The sequence below is a fragment of the Lepisosteus platostomus genome, chromosome 9 (genome assembly GCF_059453375.1).
Source record: "Lepisosteus platostomus isolate fLepPlt1 chromosome 9, fLepPlt1.hap1, whole genome shotgun sequence".
Lineage (NCBI taxonomy): Eukaryota > Metazoa > Chordata > Actinopteri > Semionotiformes > Lepisosteidae > Lepisosteus > Lepisosteus platostomus.
In genome coordinates, this window is record NC_142619.1 from 23,076,484 (window position 1) to 23,102,816 (window position 26,333).

Consider the following 26,333-nt stretch of genomic DNA (forward strand, 5'->3'; position numbering starts at 1 on the left):
CTACAGTTTATATACACTATATGTACGCAGTACTATATACTGTATACTGTATGAATACCAGTGCCTTTTAAGATATTCCACAGTTTGCACATTTTGTTGCTTTAAACTTGCAGTCATGACACTCTGTAGTAGCAGTTAAGATTTATATATATACAGTAGCACCTACATATGGAAAGCAAGAATTTAAACAAAAAGAAGAATGGAATCCATAATTGCATAAACATTCAATCCCTTTGCTGTGGAAAAGTTCATTTATGTGCACATAATTACCTTAATGAGTCAGAAGAGGTAATAAGTTGAGTTGCCTTTGCGCACAATAATAACAGTCATTCACAGGATCACAGGAAAATTAATACATATGATTCTGCAAAGTTCATGAACTTCAAAGATTCAACCATGAAGACCAAGGTTCTTTGAAAACAACTTAAGCATAGAGTTGTAGATAGGCACAGACCACAAGAATGGCGTAAAACCCTCAATATCTTTTTAACCATGGTGAAGTCACTAAAACATGGAAGTATTGTACCACCCGCTTACAACACCGCCTAGATCAAGCTGTCCCTCCAAATTACTTGTCAAGGAGAATGTTAAACAATGCCACTGTGAAGCCAAGAGCAACTTTTTCATATTTCATGAAATATGATGAAAAATGAAAAAAATGTTCTTGAGTCAAAGCTGGCCTGTATTGAACAAAGAAAACAAGTTTCAACAAAGCATTTAATAGTGCAAATGTGACAAAATGTTTTGTGGTCAGAGAACGCAAAACTAGAACAGTTTGAGTTAAAGGCAAAAATGTTACATCCAGTGAAAACAATGTAGTAAAACATCCAGTCAACACCATCCCTTAGTTAATCATGTTGGTGCCAACAGCATTGTGTGAGGATGTGTCTCCTCACTAGGGTTTAGAATTCTTCTTTTGATTACAGGAAAAATGGGCATAGCAAGGTTATAGTTAATTACCCATGGAAAACCGGTAAAGACTTGCAATAAGACAGTGATTCAACAAGGCCAAAGCTGCACTGAAATGGCTGAAGAAGAAAGTAAATATATACTGTATGGGTGGAGTTTCCCATTCAATCTTTTCACTTGAATCTTATTGAGAACTGGTGAAAAGACTTGAAAACTGCCATGCATAAATGATTCCCAAATCACCTGAGAAAGCTTGAACAAAAAAATAATGTGCAAAGTTGTTACAGACTTAACCCATAAAGCGTGCAGCTATAATTGCTGATTCTGTCAGATATTAAGTTCACTATTCTGAATACTTCCAAAATCAACATATTTCACTTTTTCTATTTAGCTTTTGCTGCCATTTACTGTAACTTATCTTACCCTAAGAAGTCTTCAGTTTGAGCACTCAGGTTTTGAGTAAAATATTAAGTTTTAAAACTTATAATTTTACAGAAAGGGGCACCGTAGGAAGGGTGTGAATATGTTTGCAAGGCACTGTATACTATGTATCACACAAAAACAGCATCTACACTTTGTTCTACAATGCACATTTTACAGCATGGAATGTGTATGGAAAAAGACAAGACAAATGAATAGAGTTTGTTCATTTTAATTTGATTTTACAATAAAAAACAAAACTCTTTTTGTGCTTTAGCACAAAACGAGGCAAAGACAAATAAGAATAAAGAGTTCTGCTGCAAAACAAACAAAAGATGTAATTAAATATGCCAGTTTTTAAAACTTGGTGACCCCAACCATTGAAAATTGTGTGTAATTGAATCATCAGCATTGACTTTGAATGGCACACAATATCGAATCAGTTGAGGGAGTTATTGAATTGTTGTGTCTACATAGTCACTTTCAAGATACAAGGGGGAAAACTCCAAATTTTTATTTAACTTAATAGTAGGAATAGTGGTGCTTTAAAAGAGCACCAATGTTTCAGAAACATCATGTCATTATGTGGTTTTAAAAAAAAAATTGAATTGGCATTAATAGCATTTTACTACAGTAATTTCTCAAGTAATTACTGTCTGGTGTGTTTGATGTCTGTTTAAAACAAATGAAGCATTATTATTATTATTATTATTATTATTATTATTATTATTATTATAAATGAAAAGCATTTGGCTTGATTTCTTACATAGCCCATGAAATGTTAGCTGTGTGCTCCTTTGCTTTCATTCGAAGAACTGCTATACTAGAGGATCTCCTCTCAAACTCAGGTTTTGTTTCAAATGCATGTCCATTAGGAGTCGTAGAGAGTAAAGAGTCAGTAAAAAAGTTGTTGAGAGAAACATGGCTAAATTGGTTTTGCTGGTTGGGAAATCCCACATATCCATGGTCATTCCGGGGTGAATGTGGGTATGAGGACATGCAGGGAGAAGAGTCACGTGGTATCATGCATGAAGAAACCACAGAACCACTCGGGGCTGGTCCTGTCCACAAGTTGTTTTGAATCTGAGATGAATAAACAAAGCATCTATTAACATTTTCATCTAGAAACATTGGAGATTTTATTTTGAAATTCATGTTATTATATTGTTGGCATGTGTTTCTTCTTTATCTTTAAAGTTCAATATATTATATTGAAATGGATATACTGTATGGTGCCTCCAGTTAGTACCAATGAACCATCCTCAGATACCAAAAAAGCAATGTATGTTTTGCAATGAAAATAATCTACTGTATGTATGCAGAAATATATGCAAGTTTTTATTTATATGTAACACATGCAGTAGAGAGTCTAGGTTCTGCAACAGGACATTTCAATTTGAAAGGAACCTATATTTTGTAGCTGGTAACTATTTTCTGATTAATATTATGAACATTTTCAATTATTTGACTTCATTTAAAGGCAAAGTAATGAATTTTACAGAATGTCTACTGTTAAAGTATTGTTTTAATAATGTTAGTAATAATAACACAGGTCTTTGGGTTTATGCTGGTATTTATGTAGAAAACAAATGAGAATAACAGATTAAAACAGGCCTAGAGATTGAATATGAATGTAAAGTCAAATCAGATAAGTTGAATACATCTTCATTTTCCATGTAGACCTATAACTACTTTTATTAATTAAAAGGGATTTTTTACTATGAATTTAAATTTAGCTCACTGTCCTGGTTGTTGAAGACCAATCAAGGCCAAAAATAGCAAATAATGATTCTGAACCAAAGATGGGATACAATCCATTAATACTAGATACTAACACTAAATAAATTATTTGATTCAAAGACATTCTTAAGTTTTAAAATTCCTGTAAATGTGAGGTAAATCTTGTCTTGAACAACATTTATGTGGTCTGATAAAAAAAACATATCAGAAAATGTATGTATTATTAGTAAGAAATTAATATTTCATGATGTTTTGATGAGTTCCATTTATAATAGATTTTTAATAGATCCTCTTTCTTACTTTTTTTTTAATTTAAGAATTCAAAAAGGGTGAGGCAAAATGACTAAATTACCTTCAGAGGCACTTTTACCACAACTGCTCACTCCCTTCTTGTCATAAATTAAAGATATACGATAAAATAGTGACATAGAAAATAAGAAATAATACTGTGCTTCCATAGAAAGTAAGAAAACTCATAAATTGTTTTCTCGACAAAACTGAGAACTGCCGTCGGCTGTCTAAAATGAAAATAACTAAACTGCTTCAGATTTCGGACAAATTAACTTTCTAGTACATTGTGTTTGCAGAGATTTAATTCAGATTTTGCTTATAAGGGGAGTTGCTAATGGAAATAAAATATACGGTAACACAAATGATACCTTAACTGCTTATATTCCACTTGTGGTATAATTTGTTCCCATTAATTACCGATGGCGAAATAAACATTTAACTGAGCATACCGAAAACGTTAACGATTATTTAGGTGAAGCAAAAAACCGCATTTTCGATATCTTACTAATTATAAACTCCTAATAAGTCAACGAAAAGAAACTCATTCAAGGCTGGCTACATTGACAGATTCTTTCGTGGAAGAATTTAAACAGCTTATTTCGCGTTTGAGTGGCACTTAAAATATCAAACAAAAGCCTGTCAATGGTGGTTTTATTTGAAAGGGTATTAATATTAAATTAAAAATCGCAAAACATACAGTAGCAAGTAGAGCACGCACGTACAAACCAATTACTGACGTTTGTTATCCTTTAAAACAAACCCTGCTTGTTACAGCAAGGTACAGTATATCCAGGGTACTGACACAAAACCAAGAATAGGAAAAAAAACCTACAGTACCTGTGAGTAACTGTCCGCCCTTGGCAAGACCGATATGTCGTAGGTAGCTGCGAAGTGGCTTTTTGCTTGTTGAATCTGGCCATAACGCTCTCTTTTTCTCCATTTAGCTCTTCTGTTCTGAAACCACACCTACAAAATAGTAAAAAATTAAAAATAAACCAATGTATCTTACCGATATAATGAATGAAAACATCGATAGGACTGTATACACAGCTGTCACAGCTTTCAAAGAGTCTGCATGTCACTTCAAGTGTTTAAATCACCCATTCCTAATCGTTTAAATTATTCCTGACAGTATAACGTCATTACATATATAATTATAGTTTACATATACAAAATGTTCCCAGAATGTTTTGACTATTTTATTAGTTGTTGGGTCTTTTTTTTTTGCATTAGACCTATGTAATTTTTTGATTTGTAAACCGCAAAACAGAAGAAAAATTAAATTTAGCAAGAGAAACCAGAAGAAACGTCTTCAAAAACGCAATCCTCCATACTCTATAGTCTAAATGTTGAAATTATTAGTTACATCGACAATTATTATCTTCGTTATCTGTAAAAGACGCTAACTCAGGTCACCTGTACTCTAGCTTCTGTGAGTTCTGTTCTCATCGCCAGCTGTTCCCTCACGTAAACATCTGGATAGTGAGTTTTCTGGAAAACCTTTTCGAGTTCTTCCAGCTGTATGCTAGTAAATGTTGTTCTATGCCGCCTCTTTTTGCTGCTGGACACGTTGCTGTCGCACTTCTCGTTGATGTCGTCCAAGTCAGGTTTCTCCTGGCCCTGAGTTGCCGGTGATACTCTCAGGTTGCAGCAATTCTCCATTGACCTTCCTAGATCTGTGTGGAGACTTTCCTCCTCAGATTTAGGAACTCCGTAGTTCGCTGAGAAAGTAATACAAATTTCGAAATGTTCCATTAAGCATTCGCATTTTTCTCTTTACTTTTTATTAAGAAAATAATGCTAAATTATGAATGCTAATAAACATGTTTAATCAAAGTACAACTGATACAACAAAGTACAATATCCACAGAATTAGTAAAGTGACAGGAAAACACAAAAATCTTCAGGGGGGAATCGGCAATATAAGAATATTTGATCCCGTATACAGTAACCTGGTAGATGCATATTTCATTAGGTCCTGACAGATGCCGTGAGACCCTGGGTCTGAGAGGAAGCAATAAACATTGTTCATGTACTTGTAAGCATACTTGTATAAATCCACTTACATTTTACATGTTACAGGAAGTCAAAGTCTGTAAGACGTTTTACATTGAATTACAAAGGAAAATTACAACTGCGATTTTCCCGAACTTGGTAAAACAAAAATGACAAAACGAAACACTCCTAAAATCCATCAAAAAGAAAAAAAAATCTTTCGCCCTTTTTTATTTTGTGCATTCGTGCCTTGAGAAAGCCTTGCTATTTCAAAGAGTAGCTAAAGTATTTAAACCCTTTCCATAAACAGAACGTCAGAGCCTTTTGAAATCTTGTGTAACTCATGTTTCAGAGAGGTTTTCTTGTTGCGTGTTACTGCAGTTAAGACGCCTTCTTATGTTGTATCTAAATTAAGTTTGAGAAGTAAACGACAGTTAAATTAACTTCCTGAATGAAAGGGCTGCTTATTTAATTAATCATTAATGACATTAATTGATTGATCCCTGTCCCACAGTTTTGCTTTGAAATGCAGGAATATTCTGAAAATATTGTCCTAGGTATACAGTACATATTTGGTGAAGTGTCACCAGTTGTAATGCAAACCAGGTATTAAATACCTGGTATCACTTCATATTTATGATTTAAAATTATACAAATATTTATACAAAGTGTATGTCAAATATTGTGCTATTACTACATATTTAATTAGAGTACGGTTTAATTAATTTCACTGCAATCTTAATTTCAGTAACGCTTACAGTATAATACATCATTTAATAAAACATGGTAAAACACATACTGTATCTGAAGGCCTTAAACAAGGTCTATCAATGCGCATCAAGTGTTACATAAATAAACAACTATACTGTATATACTGTACTCAAGTAAAAAAAAAAATCTAGTATGGTAACTGCATCACATATTCACTTGATGACCATAACAAATTGTACTGGTTTGGAAATATGAATAGTGTATTGTTCTTTGTAAATAGCATGCAAGAAAAAAAACATTTTATCCCTGGAATATTGCCTCCAAAACAATTAAGGGGAGTAGAACAAAATTATTGTGCTTTGATGTTAACATGCATAACAGTTATAAAGCTGAATAGAAACGCATACAGTAAATGACCTGCTGTACAAAATAAACATAAATTAAAAGTCATAGAAAAATTAAGTTGAAAAGATTTCTTACTAATAATTATAAAACAAAAATAATAAGAAGTTTGAAAAAAATACTTCTTCAAACAGTTTACCACCAATCTTACGTCTGATTGGATACACTGATAATGAAAGCGAGTGTCTCACCGTTTTGGTCCTTACAAGGTGATGATCTTTCGAGTCGTCCTTGGTGATCATTGTTCTGAAGATTAAAGGCCTGCCCGCATTTGAGTGAGGTCTTGTTATAGAACTGTACACTCTCTAAGCTTTCCATAACTTGATCCAGCGTGCCTCCCGATCCAATGTAGAAATCATTGCCTTTAACCGCTTGGCTCTTCATAGAAAACTTCTCATTCATATATTCCATAATCATCTATTGGCCTACTGCTTTCCCGATGCTCGATAACTTGGCGCATGAGATAAATGTTCTGTTTAAGTTTTTATAACGGCAATATGTCTCCCAGATCTTTTGTTTGCAAAGGTGGTTAATTTGTCTTGTCTCGCTGTAAACTGAGGCTTCTTTTTATATCACGAAGCCCAACGCATTCCCTAAAGTAGCCTCCCAACTTCTAATGAATATGGAAAAGTTAAGACTCCTCCCAGACACCAAATCCAAGCTAAACAGGACTTAAGTGATAGTAAAACGATTTGAAATAAAAGGAACTATTAAATTGACTTTCATTTGCAACATATGTTGTGACATTCCATGTAAAAAAACGTGTGATGATTTATGAACTCCTCGTAATGAATAGCCTTGCTAATTGATTGGAGATTTTGAAAAGTCGAAAGCTAATTGAAACACAACATTTACATTATCCAAATAATCTAAACCATACCACAAGTCACAGGGAACGGTATTAATTTAAATATAACCACACACTTTCTGAATGTAAAAAAGACCAGCTTGTTTCATGATTTAAAAATACATGTTTTATTCATGTAGACCTTTCAAGTAGTTTGCAGACATTAACTTTTACTTCAAATAAGACCTTTGGGAGATGTTGAATTATGTTTTACATTCTCAAGACAGATAATGTAATTTGCTAATTGCACACACAGTAAGATGCTTACTGTAAAAATGTATACAGATCCAAAGAATTGACATTACGGTATACTATATACTGTATGCACAGTATCTGTATACCTAGAATTATAACTATTGCATGTGTTTGACAGAAACGTCTTGGCTCGACCACTTTGTAATCGCCCCATTTATTTTATTAATGATTTCGTTTATGTTACTGTATTGTACCACCATGGTTGTTTGGGTGTACGCTTAGCAAATAATAATTTTATAATCATCACAGCGATTCCTCGTTTTACAACAGTGGTTTATTTTGAGTGCACGGCCGGTTTTTATTCAAAAAATTCCGAAAAACAAGAACTCCCCGCTAATTTAATTTGTGTAAAAAACATAGGGAAAAAATGGTGAAACCTTTGTATTCAGGAAGAGCGCAACATTTTATTTTATAATTTAGCAAATGTAATTATATTCTTAAAATAGTTTTCCATTTCTATAAAATACAATTTTATAAACAAAACGTTCTTCTACTTTAATTTGTTAGTTTTGTTGATCTGAAGTGACTGTAAACTATAAAACAAATGTTTTTTTTTAACGACAACAACAACAAAAACAAGAATAATAATAATGGCATCATGTACGGAACCTGTTGCCTATCTTTAAAAAAGATTAATCCATGATACTGCATGTCGGCACTTTTGTCAGTTTTATCCAGCGCTTCATTTATACGGTTAAGCTCAATAACTTTAAAGTTGAAGTTAAACGAAACGATTTTCTGGAACGCGCTTTATGTCTTTTCTTAACATATACAGTAAATTTACATAAATGGTTCATTTAAAACACTGACTCGCAAGCACAGACCGGATAGTAGATTTTCTTTTTAAAAACAATTATGTTGTCTAAGTAAAAGCAAAAAGCAAATAAATGTTTCAAGACGAACCATTGAGGTTAAAGCTAAAATTGTTATTGACATCAGTTGAGCTTGTTTCGTGTTCCAATAGTCAACAATGTTAATTAAATTTCACCAAGAATCCATGGAACTTTAAAAGTTTGCCACAAACTTGAAATAACGCGGAACCAAAAAATCACTCGTATTTCCATTAAACAAAAGTAGCCTAGAAATAATATTTTACATCAATCGTTTAAAACACAGACGTAATATATACATTTTATAGTTATGTTTTATGTTGATGAATTTATTTGCTTTAATATTCATAATATTTGAACAATAGAGGTAAAAGGCATTCAATGACCAAAACATCTTAAACAAATACGCGCAGCACTTGAATGCATACCATACCCTAGATAAAATTTACTGAATCAATAACTCAGTGAACTCGTCAATCAATCCACGTACTGTATAATGGGAATAAGAACAGAATACACCACCCATTCAACTTACAAAGAAATAAAGACAAGAAAACAGAAATCGTTAGATACAATTATAATTTTTAAGTAAACCTCACCTGCCTTGTGATTTCCTCTGGGTACAGACACCAGTAGATATCCAGTATCCATGGGATTTTAGAACAGCATAACTTAAGATATAGTTTGAAACCATGGCCTTTCTAGAAAAACCACGTTGAAGTGTTCATACTATACTCACGAACCACTGCTTGCTCTACCAAGGATACAAGACCAGCAAATACTCACAGTGGTTTTGGGCATGTACAAATTAGAGAAAAACCTACAGCAAATCAGTGGAAGGATAACAAAAATTATCAGCAAGTTTTCAGTAATATTATACATTAAGGTCTGGGAAAAAAAACAACAAGCACTACTTTGTAGAATTACAACCAAATTTAAATTGGTTATCTAAAATCTGCTAGTTTTAGGCTTGGACACTTTCTTTTCAAGATCTTTTTCATCATATTTTTGTTGTATATAGTAACAGGATCAGGATTAATACGGGTTGTAGTCAAATTTAATTTTTGTGATTGTCAAATATATGTAATCAAATACTTTCAACAAATTTATTTTCAAAGATGTGATGTAAACTTCCCAACACTGATATATTCACATTCTGTCATTGAAGTATAAGGTTTGTAAATATTTATATATGCATAATGACCACAAAAGCTGAATATGGATTGTAATGTTATACCTTTATGCTTTCTTAAAATAATTGTATGTAATTATAATAATGCAAACACTGTATTTGAACAAAATCCTCTTTAATAAACCATCTCAGAATACAACTTCAATACTGAAGCAACATGTGATTAGAGTCTATACTATGTTTCCTCTTTTGTTAAATAATATATTGAGACTGAAAGAGACATTGATTCAGATTTGTCAAGGATCTAATTATTAAATTGGTTATAGGGTTATAAGGTGTGCAGGCTTAGACAAGTACAGACATCATGAAAGCATACTGTATTATTATTATCATCATCATGAACATCATCAACAACAACAACATCATCATCCTTGGATGATTAGTTTTGCAGCCAATGCTGATAAACAGTACATTTACTCTGGGTTTCAGTGCTTAGATTATTGGCCATTTGACAGAACCAAGAGAGATCAAGAAACCAAGCAAAGTAAATAGATGTCAAGACTGAATCATTTTTGAAATCCCTGTTTATGCTGGACCATACACAGCACTGAAGAAATATGGGCACAGCAAATAGAATGCCTTCCGGTGTCATCTTATGCTGTATTCAAAATAATAAAGTATTTACATTTCGTGTGAACAAGGTTAGCATTTCTTTTGTTTTTCTGCCATAGATAACTCTTCCATTTGTCTGTTTTCTTACTGCTTCATTTAATACAGCATCATGGGGGAGCCAGACCCTATCTCTACAAACAATGGGAGCAAGGCAGATTCACCTTGGATGAGACTCCAGTCCGTCGTATAGCACACACAGAGACAGATACGCACACACTCATACCAGGGACAATTTTCCCAAAAGCTAACCAATCTACCAGTATGCCTTTGGATTATGGGAGGAAATCAAAGACCGAGAAAACCCATGCAAACATGGGGAGAACATACTGTACAAACTGCGCAGATAGCACACTAGGTCTGGAAATGAACATCCAGTGCTGCGAGGCAGTAGTGCTAACCACTGCATGCCATTCTAGATAACTCTTTTCTTATATGAAATCAATCTGCTTCCAAGTTGGATAGTAGTCTTGTTTAAGATGGAGACTGCCAGTACTAGTCAGTACTTGCCTACATGTTTTGGGAGTGTTCTTTAACTGAGCACTTTTGGATGTAGGAGTCTATGTTTTCAGATATGACTGGAGTTATCACTGAAACCTCTACTCAAACTTCTACCTCAACCGCTACTGTACATCTCAATGACAATTCTGAAAACTGCAAAAATGTTTATAGATGACATCATAAGATAAAATGCCTTAGAGATTACCCATGAGCATCTATCAATATCCCTTAGAATGCTCCTCTTCCAAGGTCCATAGATTATTTTGTTAGTGTCACAACCATCAGCAGAGACTTTCTCTGATCTTCACCTGTTCTTATAATCTGATTTATTATAGTTCTTATTATGTGACTTGGATATATTGTACTCTATACTGTACATATCATATACAAATGTCAAGGTTCTCCATTTACAGTATGTCAAATTCTCCTTTTTATGTCAATTTTGAAAATAACCAGTAAATACTGATATCTATTTTAAAAATTGGACTTACATTTTGTACTTAATTTGTAGTTTTGATACAGCAGGTGTTCTTCAAATTAATTTTAGGTAATTAACAAGTCTGAAAATGAATGGGTAGCCAAGATTGTTGTTATATTTTCCACATATTTTCAATAACGAAAAGGCTATAGTGTTACATTTTGTGAATTTTAAGATATAATAATTATGGGGATTACCACAATAGGCATTATGTAATTTATATATTTAATTTATGTGTTTAAATGAATATTACTATAGCTAAGTCTTATCGTTTTTACTACAATAGTCATCAAATTTAAATCCCTCAAAACACTTGCTATCAAAGGAGCTGTTTTTCTTTTAAATCTGACTATATATAAACAATTGAACAGCTGATTCATGCTTTATTATTTCTTTTCTAAGAAGTAAGAGCCATATGATCGAGTTTGTTAAAAGTCAGGGCTTCATCAAATATGTCAGTAAATGTTTATGTGCATATGCCTCACAGTTACTGAAGTAATTAAAACAATAATAAACCTCTGTCATACTTCAATTCCTTCAAGAGTTGTAATGTATTCTGGCATGAAAAATTCCATCAACCCAAAGTGCAGTTGACATTAGTTTGGAAACTGAAATCGTTTGAAATTTCTCTAAGCTAATTCTTAAAAAGCAATAAAAAACTTGAATAAAAATGTCCATATGGTACTCAGTGATAAGAGGGCTACAAATACAGGCAGTGTTTTATTTTTGCTGAGCATTAAGAGTAGTATTTTTTCCAAACCTGCATTTAGAATAAATGGTTGAATTCAAGGCCCAATAATATGTGAAAAGGCACAGCATACAGTAAATTGCACAAGGAAACTAGGAAACTCCAAGCCACTTAAAGCACATCCCAACCCACTTACTGTACATGAATAGTGTGAGTCACAGTAAGAGACTGATGAAAAGGAAAACCAGAATGATACCTACAAATTTTGTAATTCTGTGACCACAAGAATGTTGAAGAGCAACAGTTAGAATTACAGGTTGGTTGCATTTCTCCAAGCAGGTGATTACTGGATGTGGGTGTATAAAGTGTTATGAGGTGAAACTCATTATCAGGTCTCAATGTAATGAAACCTGCCAAATGTCAGGTTGACCAGTGCAATGGTTACCAAGACAAAACAGATGGTATTCTGAAGACTGCAAACAGAATGATAGTCAAAGGGAATGCAGGAACCCGATTTAGCCATATATAAAGTGTAATGTCACTAAAATCATACTGTACCTACCATGTTTAGAATAAAAACAACCTAACAGTTTTTGCTCAGGAGCAGATCGTGGTACTAGATGAGTATTGAGAAAAGAACAAAATGGTGGTCAAGCCACCTTCCTGGTTTACGCACAAACTCTATTTCACTGTATTTTAATTGCATTGCCACTTCAGTGAACACACGATGTTTGAAGTTAAGTGGTGAAATAATCCTTGCACAAGAGCAGTTTGCGTAAGAGACTGCATTTTTCCAAGAAGTTAATGATATGGCATAGGTAGAAGAATTATCACAGCAACTTGTGAGGTTCATATTGAAAGGAGGTTTGTTTGTGAAATTTACCAAGTTTTGATTCATTTGTGAGGCAGTTCAGTTGCAAGACAAAATTGCCAGAGCTGTATGTGTTATGGTTCATGTAGTCGTAAGTAGGTTCCCCTTAGACCTACAGTAAGTATGTGCCAACATTTAACTAGTGGTATGACTAATCGTGAGTTTAGCTTTATATGTTTTTTTTTAATATAGTAAATAATATACTTATGATTAACCTGTATTTATACCACTTACTTTGCAAGTCTGTCTTACAGTGTATATTATTCTCTCATTTGTTTTTGATCATTTCAGATTTTTCTCAAAACAGAATCCGGTTCTGGGATTGGGTATATGGATAAAATGTATTAATTAAAATATAATTAATTGGCTTATTTCAGCAATGAGTCGTTGAGTCTTTTGCAAATCCATTGATTATTGAATTTTAATTAAAATAATTTTTAAAATATGAGTCATCACAACAATACTTAAAAGTTACTAAGTTTCAGGACTAAAATAGAGATGTTTTTCCATGCTGCAACTAACAAAGAGACTGAGAATGTAGCTAACATCACCATGTTGCTACAACTCCAATTGATATTTTTTAATTGCATGGAGTATACAAAACTATTAGTAATTGTGTATGAATAGTAACTATAGAATAAAAAATATATATTTTAGATTTGGATTATAAAGAATAATTTTTACTTAGTGGCTTTAAAATATCAGTTGTAAAAGCAAATAAACATGTAAAAAACAAAAAGTGGCCATATTAAAATATAGGTTTTGAGCAGTAATTTGGGTAACTTTGTTGTGTTGCATTGTACAGTATCTGATAGAAATCTGAACAAGATTTAAATCAATATATTTAAATTGTTAATATTGCAATTTGCTGTTGGGGTACTGTATGCACTCCTCAAACATTTTAATATAATTTTAATGATTGCTTGCAACAGTGGTGTGAGTAATGGCATCTACTAGTACATTCTGTGAAAATGTTGCTAATACTATAGTTGATGTACAGTGTGGATATCTATGGATATTACTTCATGTTTTTTTTTATTAGTTTATAGTCACTCCATGAAATTCATTGTTTTCTGTGAATTTCCCTGAAACGAGGCACATTAAAAAACAGAGGTCCAATCCAGGCTCCATTCGTGGCTTGTACTGTAATCCCCTTTTTAGAAAAAAACATTTTAATATGATAGCTAGGCTATGTATTTTATATATTTATATATAAAATATGTTGCTTAAACCCAAAGAAGTCTCCACTGCCGAGTATGGAATAAATCTATTACTTGTTCCTTTTCAACCTATGCATGCTGACACAGCTACCCAACTGAACTACATATAAAATATGCTATATTTTCAAGAAACAGAAATAGTTGCCCACCATTGATTTTTCTTCATTGATGATATGGAGCCCATTACATTAACTTCTGCTATTTAAAAACCATTTGGTCAATTAACAACTAAACATAGTATCAGTGTAGTGAGGAGACAGTTTACTCCTGATACACTGTTGGATCTGCATATACAAAGATACCAGCTATTGTGAAAGAAAGTGACTTTTGTGCAGTACAGTATATAATATTTTTGTCGATCACCCTCCCCTATTGCTTGATATCACAGACTAGCATCATCATTATAAAATAAAATAGCCTACTTGCACCATGAAGTTCATCATCGAGCTGAAAAACAGTGATTGTCTGTGTCAATGTCTCTCAGTAAAAATCTTTTAAGTTTTTCTGTATACTATTTTCTATCTCACATTTTCAATAAAATGTCGTCTTCCAGATGAACATCACCTGACTCCAGTTCACTGCATGATGTTTAAGGGCTCATTCCTTCCAGGTGGTAATGACCTCTGGAAAGCTGGAGCTTTTTTTAAAAAGTGTCCTGTCTCAACAATGTAATCATTGTATTTAACAAAAATGTTGCTAATATGCTACAGAATGATTAGTGCAGGAGTGCACTAATAGGTTAATACACATTTTATAATGTACTGATTTGTCTGACAAAAAATATACAGCTGCAGTACTGGATTCACTGTGCCACCTGGCAGTTTTACAGTGTAGTACAGTCCAAAATCAGATTATCGAAAAAATAAAAACAGTCACTAACATCTTGCGCATTCTAGATGGCTGCATCTGTATGACCCCAGTTTTTCTCACGTACTGTATTTAATAGGTTATTTATCCCCTTTGGTATAACTGCTGAGTATGAGTTGTTACGCTGCCAGGTCTTCAAGCTCAAGCAGTTTCAAAAGTTGAAAGAAAACAAAATCTTTACAATCACTGTAGGCTTTCATATAGTGTATACCTGGATAAAAATTCTGGTTTAAAACATGGCAAATTAAATATGTCTCTCATCTTTTGATGGCTGATCACTGCTTAGTATATTTTACATTGAATGAATTGCCAGCAGCCAGGAAATAGTAGCAAAGAACGAGAATTCATTTTGACTCCATGTCAAAGTTAACTTTCTGCAAGATTTGAGGATCAGTATCTAGAAACATGGAAAGCTTCTGTGAGACTTCTGACAAAGCAATTCATTCAAGGAAAATGTAACAAAAAGTAACACAAATGCATATCTCCTGTGTCAAAGACTGCCAAAGATTTTGGTTTTCCAAATCTAGTGCTGACTGGCATTTTTCTTGAAATTGTATTTAATGTTCATACTTTAGATGAGTGATTTCACATCCTCTGGATTCAAAAGCAAGGGGATGTGAATATAGTTTAGTTTCATTTATAACCTTAACTGTATAAAGAGAATCCAGAAGAGATTTGTCCCCATAGGAAAAGCAAAGTTATTATTCAAAGGAGCACCCTTTTGGAAAGGCAAGTATCTCATAATTTATACTATGACATTTTCCATGTGAAAACATCTGTTATTTTAGAACCTTATACTTAAAACACCTTTAAATAATAACACAAGAAAACCACTTGTGCATACTAATAAAGAGAGTAGGAAAAATGTTAAATCTGCATTTCACTTTGTGAGTAGATATGAAAGTAGATATGAAATATAAAATGTATAGTGTTATATAGACTTATTCACAGGACACAAATATTTGATCTCACTATATGTTTTCAAATAATAAAGCATACAAATATTTTTCACATTTAATAGCTTTTCAAGCCCAAACAAATTTGCCACCATAAAATCTAATAACATATTTCTGTGCATTTTTATGTCTTTAATTTAGAAACTTAAACATACAGAGAGTATCAAAATACAGATGAAGAAGGGAAACATTAATTTTTCAGTTTTGCAGTTTTTTTAGAAATATTATTCTTACATGTTCAAAATGCATAACATAAGCATATTGTATGAATGACAAAATACAAAATATTGATAGGATGCTTTAATAAATCTGAAGGTTGAGAAAAGTAATTCATTTTCTCCTTCTCTATAACAGATACAATCTGTTATTTGGTATATTTCAATACATATACAGTTGACAAAAATTAACTGTGATGTTATGTGTATGGGTATATCCCAAAATTACACTTATTCAATTAATGCATATTAAATCTTAAGGAAGAAAAGTACAAAAGCAGGAATATGAATAATGAAAGTGCATTCTAAATATCCAATCAAAATAAGGATTATCTAAAACGTATCATCTTTGTGTATGTTAACTCTCTTTTATAAAGATATCAAATGTAAATGAAAGTTACAATATGTATTAATCTGTATAATATGATTTTTTTGTCTTTTTTTTAACAGGACATGAAAGTAGACAAACTTTTCTCGGGTATCAAGTTTTTAATATCCAAATTCAGATTATATATAAACAAATAAACCTACAATATTTGTCATGGTAAAAAAAAAGAATTTGTCTATTCATCTAAAAACATAATTTTAACTGGTTTTAAAACAATGAGGCATATAAGTCTTTTCTTGTAAAAATACAAAAACAAAATTGCAATGGCACTGTTTGTCTGTTCTACCAATTTAGAGTCGGATTAAAATCTAAAATCTAAAAAGTGATATTGTGATAAGTGAATCTATTAAAATGAATTTTAAAAATAAACCTATTGTTCATAGTAGCAATAAGATCATTATATATTTTTTTTAAAAGTTTGTCACATTTCAAGGACCAATGCATGTTTAAGTTAATGGTACTTAAATGAATATATTAGAATGATGTTATCTTAATAATGTTAAGATATTTTATCTTAAATTGTAGTATTTTCTCTACATTCATTTTATACAGGTTCCTGTGTTTCAATTCTTAATTCCCCTCCCCAAACTAGCTTTCTAGGAAAATATGCATAGTATGAAAACACTAAACACAAAAATAGAACCAGTGAGTACAATAATGAATATAATCAATAAACACTTCAATGAGATACAAACATGCTCTTTACAGAATTGAAATAAAATTAATATAATTCAATATACAGTATTTAGACTAAACAGAATACAGAAAAGGTGAAAGAAATATAATGATTGGTTTGTTACATTGGCATGTGATATAAATATTATTTACACATTCTGGTCCTCTTCTTTCCTCCTCCCCATCCAGTACTCAGCTGAACAGGATTGTCCCGAAATGAAATACGTTCTTTTTTTGATGGAGCAGATTCAACCCTTACAGGAACTGGTACTTTATTCGCTGTAAAATAAAAAAAAAATGCAAACATGATTTTCATTTTCAGAATAAGGTGAGGTAACATCAATGACAAACATTTTTATCTTTTTATCAATGGGTGAAAAAGTACAGTTTATATCCTTAGAAATATACTAACAGTGTACTACTAATAATAAATAACTGCATTCTGCCAAGTTGCAGAATCTGTTCTATTCATTAATGAAAAAAAAAAATAAATATGCAAGGTATAAAAATAATATGCAGCATTAATTAAGTTACATGCACAACAGTTTGACAAAACAATATATCTTGATAGGAATTGAAAAAGCAAACAATAATAGATATTCTACATTAATATTGAGTTTAATGGAAGACTTTCTAGTTTTGGAAGATTCAGATTCTTTTTAATACTGTCAATACTTCTGTGAATGTGATTAAGAAAGTGTTATTCACACACAGCTTTACATACACATGCACACAAATGGTTTTAGCTTATTGTGGGTAAAAATGGTATGTGATTGAGCTGAGTGGTGGCTCTGTGGCTAAGGATCTGTGCCTGTGGCTAGAAGGTTGCCAGTTCAAATCCCATAGCCAGCAGAGGAGTCCTACTCCGTTGGGCCCCTGAGCAAGGCCCTTAACCCCAACTGCTCCAGGGGCACCGTATAAATTGCTGACCCGGTGCACTGACCCCAAGCTTCTCTCTCCCTGCCTGTGTGTCGCATGGAGAGCAAGCTGGGGTATGCAAAAAGACAAATTCCTAATGCAAGAAATTGTATGAGGCTGATTGTGTGTTGGAGGTGGCACATGTTACAGGTTATATACTGTAATTGCCCAGAAACTGGGGAACTACTGTACCTGCATGATCTCAAAGTTATGTTTCATTAAGTACTGTAAACACTACTCTATTACTTACAAATTTCATTAAAAAACTGACTGGGAAGAATACTATTTCATTTTTCATTTAATGTATAGTGTTGTATGCCAGGAACACAATTACAGCTGTGGTTAAAAAGATTAATTTTGCAGACAACTATTCTACCATTTTTGTATTATTTTTGCAGTCCTCATAATTTAAAAGTTATTGTACATTCTCTTACCCACAATGACCAAACACATTGTTTCAGTTATTTTACTCAGATTATGTTTGGAGCTTTAGAACACTGGAACTCTGTAAGCTTGGCCAAAATGGTTACTGTCATGTACATGTAAGTAATAAATATAAATGTGGGGTTGAATGCATTTTACAGAAACGCCCCGGTGAGCAGCAAGTATCATAATGCGAAATCTTTGATAAAAACGTTACATTTGGCTGCTAACAGCTAATTGATTAGAGCATCTAATGCAGCCTTTTTAGTGTACAATCAACATGGAAAACATACAGTAACTTGTCAGTATATAGTATAAAAAAGTGCCTCCTACACTTAATATTATCAATGTTAAATGCTCCTTCCCATAGTTTCTAGACTTACAATAGTCTGGAAATAACCAGACTTATTTCATCTGGTTCATACTTCACTGCTGATTCTTAACATTGACAAGTCCATTGGGTTGGCTTTGTCAATGCTCTTGATGATTTTGAATTCAAGAGATATACCCTATTCATTCTTTTTTGTTCACGCCTAAAAACATTCAGTTCTGTTACCCTGTCAGTCAGAGCATTCCTTTAAGCCTGGCAAAGATTCCAGAGCAGCAATACCGTTTAAGTAACATGGTGAACAGAATTGTACCGATATTCTAAAAGCATTCTTAAGAGTGTATTGTATGATTTTACTGTAACATCACTTGATTTAAATGTTCCACTTTATACTATTTATTCTAAAATTATGCTTATCTTTTGTATTACTGTCCCACACTGTTTTGATGATATTAATACTGTGTTAATATAAATACCTAGGTTTTTTTCATAAGTAGTTTTTTCAAGTATGATGTTTCCTATATTACATGTACTTATCCATTTTCAGTTATTACTTTGTCTTTAAAGGGACTCAGTGAACTAGAGCTGTTACAGGGTGTAAGGTAGGACTGTCCCTAGATGGGATCACAGTACATTGCACGTTCACTCACACACATGTACCAGGGGCAAATTACAAACACCAATTATCCTGGACAGCATGCCTCTCGACTGTGGGAGGAAAACCCACCCCGCTTAGGAGCCCTGGAGGAAACATACAGCTCATACATATGAGCACAAGTGAAGAACATACAGTACAAGTTCCATACTGAAGGAATTGAAAATAGGTCTCAAAATCTGTGAGGCAATATCGCTATGTTATGCACTTATGCACTGCAATAAACATCGTCTGCAGGATTTTTGCCTAGGTTTAAGTTTTATCTGAATAATTTTTTTAATTTTCTTTGGAATGTCTTTTGTGTCACCAAAATCTAGACTTGCTATAAATTAGGAACAGCAGTGGTCCTAATACAGACCCCAGTACTTCTCCACTAACTTACTTCACCCCAACATGAGCGCTCACACATATTGAACAGTTTTCGAGTTGTCAAAATACACAATATTTACTTGGATGCTTACAATTTTAAGTTTGATTATCTTTTACAAGGAAACATTTTAAAATCTAAATAATCCATACTATCTATTCAGTTTTTAAGGATTACCTGTGTTGCTATTTCAAAGAACTCACAGTAACACAGATAAACAAGATTTACCTATTCTAAAGCTTCTAATTTATAATACATATAAAAGAAGTAGGATGTATTGGTCTTTAATTGACTTGGCTTTTTCTAGACAGCCATTAGTAATTTTCCAGTAAGCTGGCATTACCATTGTCCTGAGTGACTACTGGAAGGTGTACAGTAGTTAACAGTATATGAATAACATCTCTTGTGCCCTTAAGCACAATTAACAGAATATCTTAATCTTGGAGATTTTTGTAACTCAAATACATACATAAACTTCGTAAGGTCCCAAACCTACTGATTTAATTTTAGCATTAGTGTTCCTAAGCTTGGTAAATACGTGCATTTAAAATGACCAACAGAGAGCTCTCACAATTTTTTAAACCTTCTTCTAAATGAATAGATCTAGAAGAACTGACAAATGTTTTACATAGTATGTACACAAAATGGCAAAAATAATATGTTTATGAATATACATATATAGAATATGTTATGGCAACCTGGATACTATAATGAGAAAAAAAGCTAAGGGAGCTATTAGAACTAGAATTTATTTTATTTTTGCCATTTTATCTTCTTATTGTATATACAGAAACCACAAATTCTTAGACACGGTATTAATCAGCCTGCTGTGTAATTAACTTTGATCTTAAGAAGATTACTTTTTAGGAAAAAAGTATTCTTTCACTGCAAAGATAAATTGCTTGTTTCTCACGAAGTTAGTTGCTTTCCTCGTGGATTTCATTTCAATCATCATCAAAATCTTATTTGTCCTTGTTAATGTGAACAGTGTTTTCTTCTATTGTGATACGCTTTTTAAGAACTTGTTTAATCTAGTCACTTCATTGCCCTTCTTGGCCCTCTCCATGTGTAGCATCTTTGTCACACAAGACCCCAAGGAAAACCTTTGACAGAAGGATAGTCTTTCTTTTAAACGGGCCTTTTGCCATTTCCTGCTGAAGCAAATCCTCATTGTGATGTCCTCTGTATGACCTTTTTTACCTCCAACGAGCAAAAGAACTGATATTGTATGCATTATTAAATAGTAAATGTGGTATTATTAGATTACTGTAGTCTTTTTTGTATTTTGTTACATAGTATTAGAACATTCTCCAGAACAACAAAGCTAAAAGTTGTGAACCTTAGCAGTAACAATTAATGCCAATATTTATTTTCATCACAGTTTAATTTTGTACATGTTTAAAATGTATCAGGTTCAATTCTATGTCATTTTTAACATTCATACTTTATAAGTATTCACAGGTTATAGTGATAATAACAGCATGTCTTTGTGCATAATGTATATCAAAATGAAAAATACTTAGAATATAAAACCATATGAAAATTCACAACTGATAGAATAACTGACAAATATTTCAAAGATAAATGTGAATAAGTGTAAGATGTTTGCAAAAAGTAGTATGGAGTATTCAATGTGTTATTTTTAACACACTATACTACCTACTGTATAGTATAATCTATACTACAATCACAAAATTCATATTGTAGTATTGTATGTGTTTTACATATTACAATTATATACAAGATGTTGTTAAATCTAAGATTGATCAGCTGTAATATAAAGTGAACATAAAAAATCAAACAGAAAACTATATATACTGTATATTAAATTTAATAAACCTGTACTGTATGAAGACTTGAAGGACTTTTACTGCTAGTAAAGCTAATTTTTCAAAACCATTTCAAACAGCAATGATCTACAAATATATCCCAAAATAACTACATTTCTCAAAAAATATTTGAGTGTTCATTTGTTAAGAAAGGCGATTTCATAGATCAAACACATTTACCTTAAGCGTTGAATTTGAATGTAAAATTTCAAATCTGTTATCTCAGTACTCACTTGTACGTCCTACTGAGTGTCTGTGTGTTTGATTATATTCTCTGCAAGGCTGAGTCAAAGCACTACCGCTGGCCATGGACAGAGTCTCTTGATCCAGACCTTCTCTGCTTACAGGGCTTGCCTAGGAGCAGCAGGGGTGAACAGACACAAACATGAAATAAAATCTGTCATTTCTTCATGCAGCTCACGCTACAGTTCTAAATAAATAAACAGCACATTCATGAAATATGAGTTCTTTTAAAGCACTAATGGGTGCTCCCACTTCTATTTTTACACCAAGCTGCAAGTACCACATTGCAAAGAATTTTATTTCTATGAAAGATGATGATTATCAGAAATAACAATAAAAATGAATTAAGTCTGTTTAATATAATAACAATGTATGAAATGTTCATCACTAGAGGTGAAAATCAGAGTGAATGGTCAGTTATTCTTAGATTTCTAAAATTAAATTTGAAAAGAGAAACTGTTACATTAAAATACAGAATTAATAATAAGCCAGTAAAGTTACTGACTATACTGTAACCACTACTATTGGCTACAATAATAACAGATTATTGAACATTGTCATTTGTTAAACAAGAATGTGTTTATTCCACAGGACAAAAATAGTTTTGGTCATCTAAATGCCAATTTGGTATTAAATTTGAAAGTAACACTAAATTTCACCACAGAAGTGCTCACTGGCTTTTACATATGTTCTAAATATTTTCCTTTGAGGATAACCAAAGAAAGGAGTTTGCTGAAGAATGTCGGGGGGGCATAATCCAGCTGAGGATCGATAAAGGCTGAAGATGATGATGCTGATATAGCACACACCAACGTGGTGCACATATGGTCATGATTACGTCTGAACAGTTACCAATGGGCCCTCTGTCGGGCATATCTCACAACTCTTGATTGAAAAGGTAACATACTATTTGATGTAGCAGAAAAAAGTTACCTTGATATACTAATCATCTCCATCTCTACCATTCTGTAAGCACCATAATATACCAAGTCATTTTAGGTAACACAGTTCTTGTGGCCATCTTACAATTGCTTTACACTGTGAAAGTGGTTAAAAAGCAATTTTAATCATAATAATTTCTTGCACAGTAGATCAACAGCAGTTCCCCTGTCACCCAGAAATGTAACATTCTCTTTTTCTCAAAAAGAATAAAAAAAAACTTTTATATGTTACGAACTCAGTTAATCAATATAAAGCACTGTTGTACTAAGCACAATATTAAAGGTATTACCCAGACATATGTGTATGCTAAATTAGACTTCTATTTACCTACTTAAACGAAGCAGATGGCAGGCCAGAGCCTTCTCACCATCCCCGCCTGAAGTTTCATGAACTTTGTATATTATTTCCCATAATTTTATGCTGATGGAGAGTACTGTACTTGTATTTTTATTCTTTTTGTATTAGCTATTTTAAGCACAATATGTAAGAAAGCCCATTAATTCAAGAAAACCAAGATAACACTCCAAAATCAAAGAGTTTCTAGAGCAGTGGAGGGTAACCTGTGGCCCAGAGCGTAGTTCATACATATAAAAAATAAACTTCCACTAATACGGTTTGTCAAACCAATTTAAAGAAAGATTATATAGACAGATTTAAAGAAAGGAAGGATGCTGCCAGTTTTCTGTTTCTGCTGTTGGGGGCTGCTACTATCCTTGAGGATGCTTTGCTCCCACAAGTGCGCTTTTGGTTGGCCGCCAATGGAAGAATAGAAATGAGAATTGTTACACACTGAAGGAAAGGAAGTAGATAAATATAAAATTGATTTAGTGAGAACAGAACTACCACGACAACAGTAATGGAACTGAATATACAGTATATATAATTAGTAGGTCCCTATGAGGTCTCTTTATTTTTATTTAATGTATAGAATTTGTACTTTTGGATTTATTTTAATTGCATTATTAACATTGATGTAAAAACATCATAAAAAGCATCTAACAGCTGTCTGTGACTGCAAAGCTATGACATTCATATCAGAGGTTTAGAATGTGCCAACTCCATAACACAACATATAATTAGGTGTTTCTCTTAAGATATAAGAATTGTATGTACTGTAAATATGTTTTCTTCATATTATACAAAAATAAAATAATAAAGTGAAATAATTAAAAGGGTGATTTGGGAACAGATTTTTTAGCACAACATTGAATGTTCATATAAATAATAATTTCACTGTAACATAATATCATGTAATTTATGCACATAAAATAATCACTCAGGGAAGCTTATACCACAACTACAGAACCTCCACCTTACTGCGAAGTAAACATACAAACTACATTCTTAATATTTCCTGTCTTTTTGGTGCAAATCTTTTCTTATTAAGGAAGCAGGTTATATTCTAATCAAGTTGTTAATCTATAACTAAATTCAATTTGTATAAATTCTAATAATGAAACATTGCAATGCTCCCACACTATTGGCAGTCATCAGCCTTTCAGAATCACTTGTACAAATTCACAGGCCATTTTAACTGATGTATAACAAATGATTAACAAAGTTACATTTAGGCACACAATATTTAAGCAAAAATAAAAACAAAAATGTTTAAGCAGTGAAGCAAAAAAGCAGTTCCAAAGATGTATATTTACCACAAGCTGAACCCGTCCACCATTCAGAACATCAGGATCAATCTCTGGAAGGAAACGGTCACTGCAAAAATGTCCATAAATGTCCATATTATTTAACTTGTTCATCTGAAAAATGCATTTTTCATGTGGATAATCAGGTTTTTCTTCTGTATATGGCAAGACATAGAGTAAACAATGCCACCAAATTTTGTACAGCCTTTGCCCTAATCTCTTTTAGAAAAACACAAAACAGTTTATTGAAGAATATTTAATGCATGTAAAGTTTTAGGTCCATCCATTTTTAACCACATTCAATACAGGGGTGCAGGGCAGCAGCAACCTATCCCAGCTAGCAACGGGCACAAAGCAGGATACACACTGGACAAGACCATCGTAGGGCACACACACAGATACTGTACACACTGCACACACAGATACTGTACAAACACACACAGTCATAGCAGGGTCAATCTTCCCTGTAGCCAGTTATCCTACCAGTATGTCTTTGGAGAAAACTGGAGCACCTGGAGGAAACCCATGCAAACACTGGAAGAATATACAAACCCCACATAGATAATATCCCAGGAATTAAACCTTGGGCTCCAGTGCTGCAAAGCACAAAGTTTAATCACGGCTCCATGTGCTGTCCTGTTGATTTAGGTCAGTTGTACTATTCTGACTATATGCCAACTATGAAAGTTTTTTTGAGTCAAGAAAATCTTTATTATTTAAAAATGTAAATGAGCCTTTAATAATAAGTGAGGTTGCCATAATTAAATATGTTTGGTCTTTAATTGTTTACTATTTTGCCCAATAATTGCTTAACAGTAATTAACACAGCATTGATACGGCATTGATACGGCAAGTATATACAAGCAATTCCAAGACAGAACAGAAATTCCATATGGGCATAAAATGTTCTTTGAAGAAAAAAAAAATCTCACCTTTTCATAAAACTGGAGCTGGTGTCAGAAATTACAATTTGTGTGTGAAGCCACTGATATGTCCTTTCTTTACTGTCCTCAGATTGATCTCCTTTTATTGTGTCCGAAGGTGCAAGTTCTTAAATGAGACAGATTTAAGGAAATGAATACATAAATAAGAATAAGAAAATAAAACTTGTGGTTAATGTTTACATTTTATACAGTATAAACTGTAATTTCATGCACACTAAGTACAGTAATTAATTTGAAAATATAGCAATATATGTGGTGTTTCTCAAGAGGATTAAAATACATTTAAATTTTAAATATCCAAGAAAACATGGTGCCCACTATCAAGGTTTACATGTATTCACTCTGAAAACATTCAATTGTTTTGTATTGTTGAACTGTTGAGTCGGAACATTTATTAACAGTGCTGACTGCTTTATCAACATGGTTTTAAACATGAAATTCTACATCCTTTTATTGTATTTTACCGACAAAAAATAAACAGATTTACTATACATACCTGTAATGACAGGTTTTAAGAATTTATTTAAATTTAACATCTTTGAACCACATAAAGAAGCAGCCACATCAGAATTCTGAAGAGTTTTAATGAGACACATAAATTATGTTTTTTTACAAAAACAAACCTTTAAAATTTAACTTAGTAGTGGAACAAACAGAACAATGTTTATGTCTGCTTTCTTCCGGAATTACCAGATAAAAGAATATTTATCTCGAGGGTAATATTTATGTATAATATGAATGATTGGCTTCAACAATCTGAAAGCTGAAAATAAATCTTCTTAACATCTTAACTAATGTGATGTTGCCTATTTTTGTTTTCCTTCCTTTTTTAAAGTTTGAAATTTAAAACAAAACATTTTGATATACTGTAAAAGGCCACTACAAAATTTTTGTTTTCCTTTTTCACCGATAAGAATCTATTCTGTTTTAATATCCAAAAAGCGAAACTATACAAATCTGGCTTCTTCCATTCTTTACTAA

General features: G+C 32.6%; 2 protein-coding genes across 6 annotated transcripts in view; both read right to left on the reverse strand.

The window, feature by feature from the left end:
* Positions 1–1,545: 1,545 nt before the first annotated feature.
* alx1 (ALX homeobox 1) lies at positions 1,546–7,055 on the reverse strand. The gene is made up of 4 exons (XM_088647207.1): positions 6,660–7,055; positions 4,777–5,081; positions 4,198–4,326; positions 1,546–2,412 (listed from the first exon to the last, which is right to left on the reverse strand). The coding sequence occupies exons 1-4, from the start codon at positions 6,883–6,885 to the stop codon at positions 2,092–2,094; spliced, it is 981 nt and encodes a 326-aa protein (XP_088503333.1). The 5' UTR covers positions 6,886–7,055; the 3' UTR covers positions 1,546–2,091.
* An 8,819-nt stretch (positions 7,056–15,874) lies between these two features.
* lrriq1 (leucine-rich repeats and IQ motif containing 1) overlaps positions 15,875–26,333 on the reverse strand; it is a 51,758-nt gene continuing 41,299 nt past the window's right edge. For 3 of the 5 annotated variants that reach the window (XM_088647210.1, XM_088647209.1, XM_088647208.1), the window contains 4 exons: positions 25,341–25,458; positions 24,418–24,478; positions 21,814–21,934; positions 15,877–17,339 (listed from right to left, as the gene is read on the reverse strand). In XM_088647210.1, the coding sequence (XP_088503336.1) occupies positions 17,206–17,339; positions 21,814–21,934; positions 24,418–24,478; positions 25,341–25,458 (434 nt within the window). In that variant the 3' untranslated portion in view covers positions 15,877–17,205. Of the gene's footprint in view, positions 17,340–21,813; positions 21,935–24,417; positions 24,479–25,340; positions 25,459–26,333 lie in introns of all 5 variants that reach the window. The other 2 variants (XM_088647212.1, XM_088647211.1) reach the window with 2 other exon arrangements.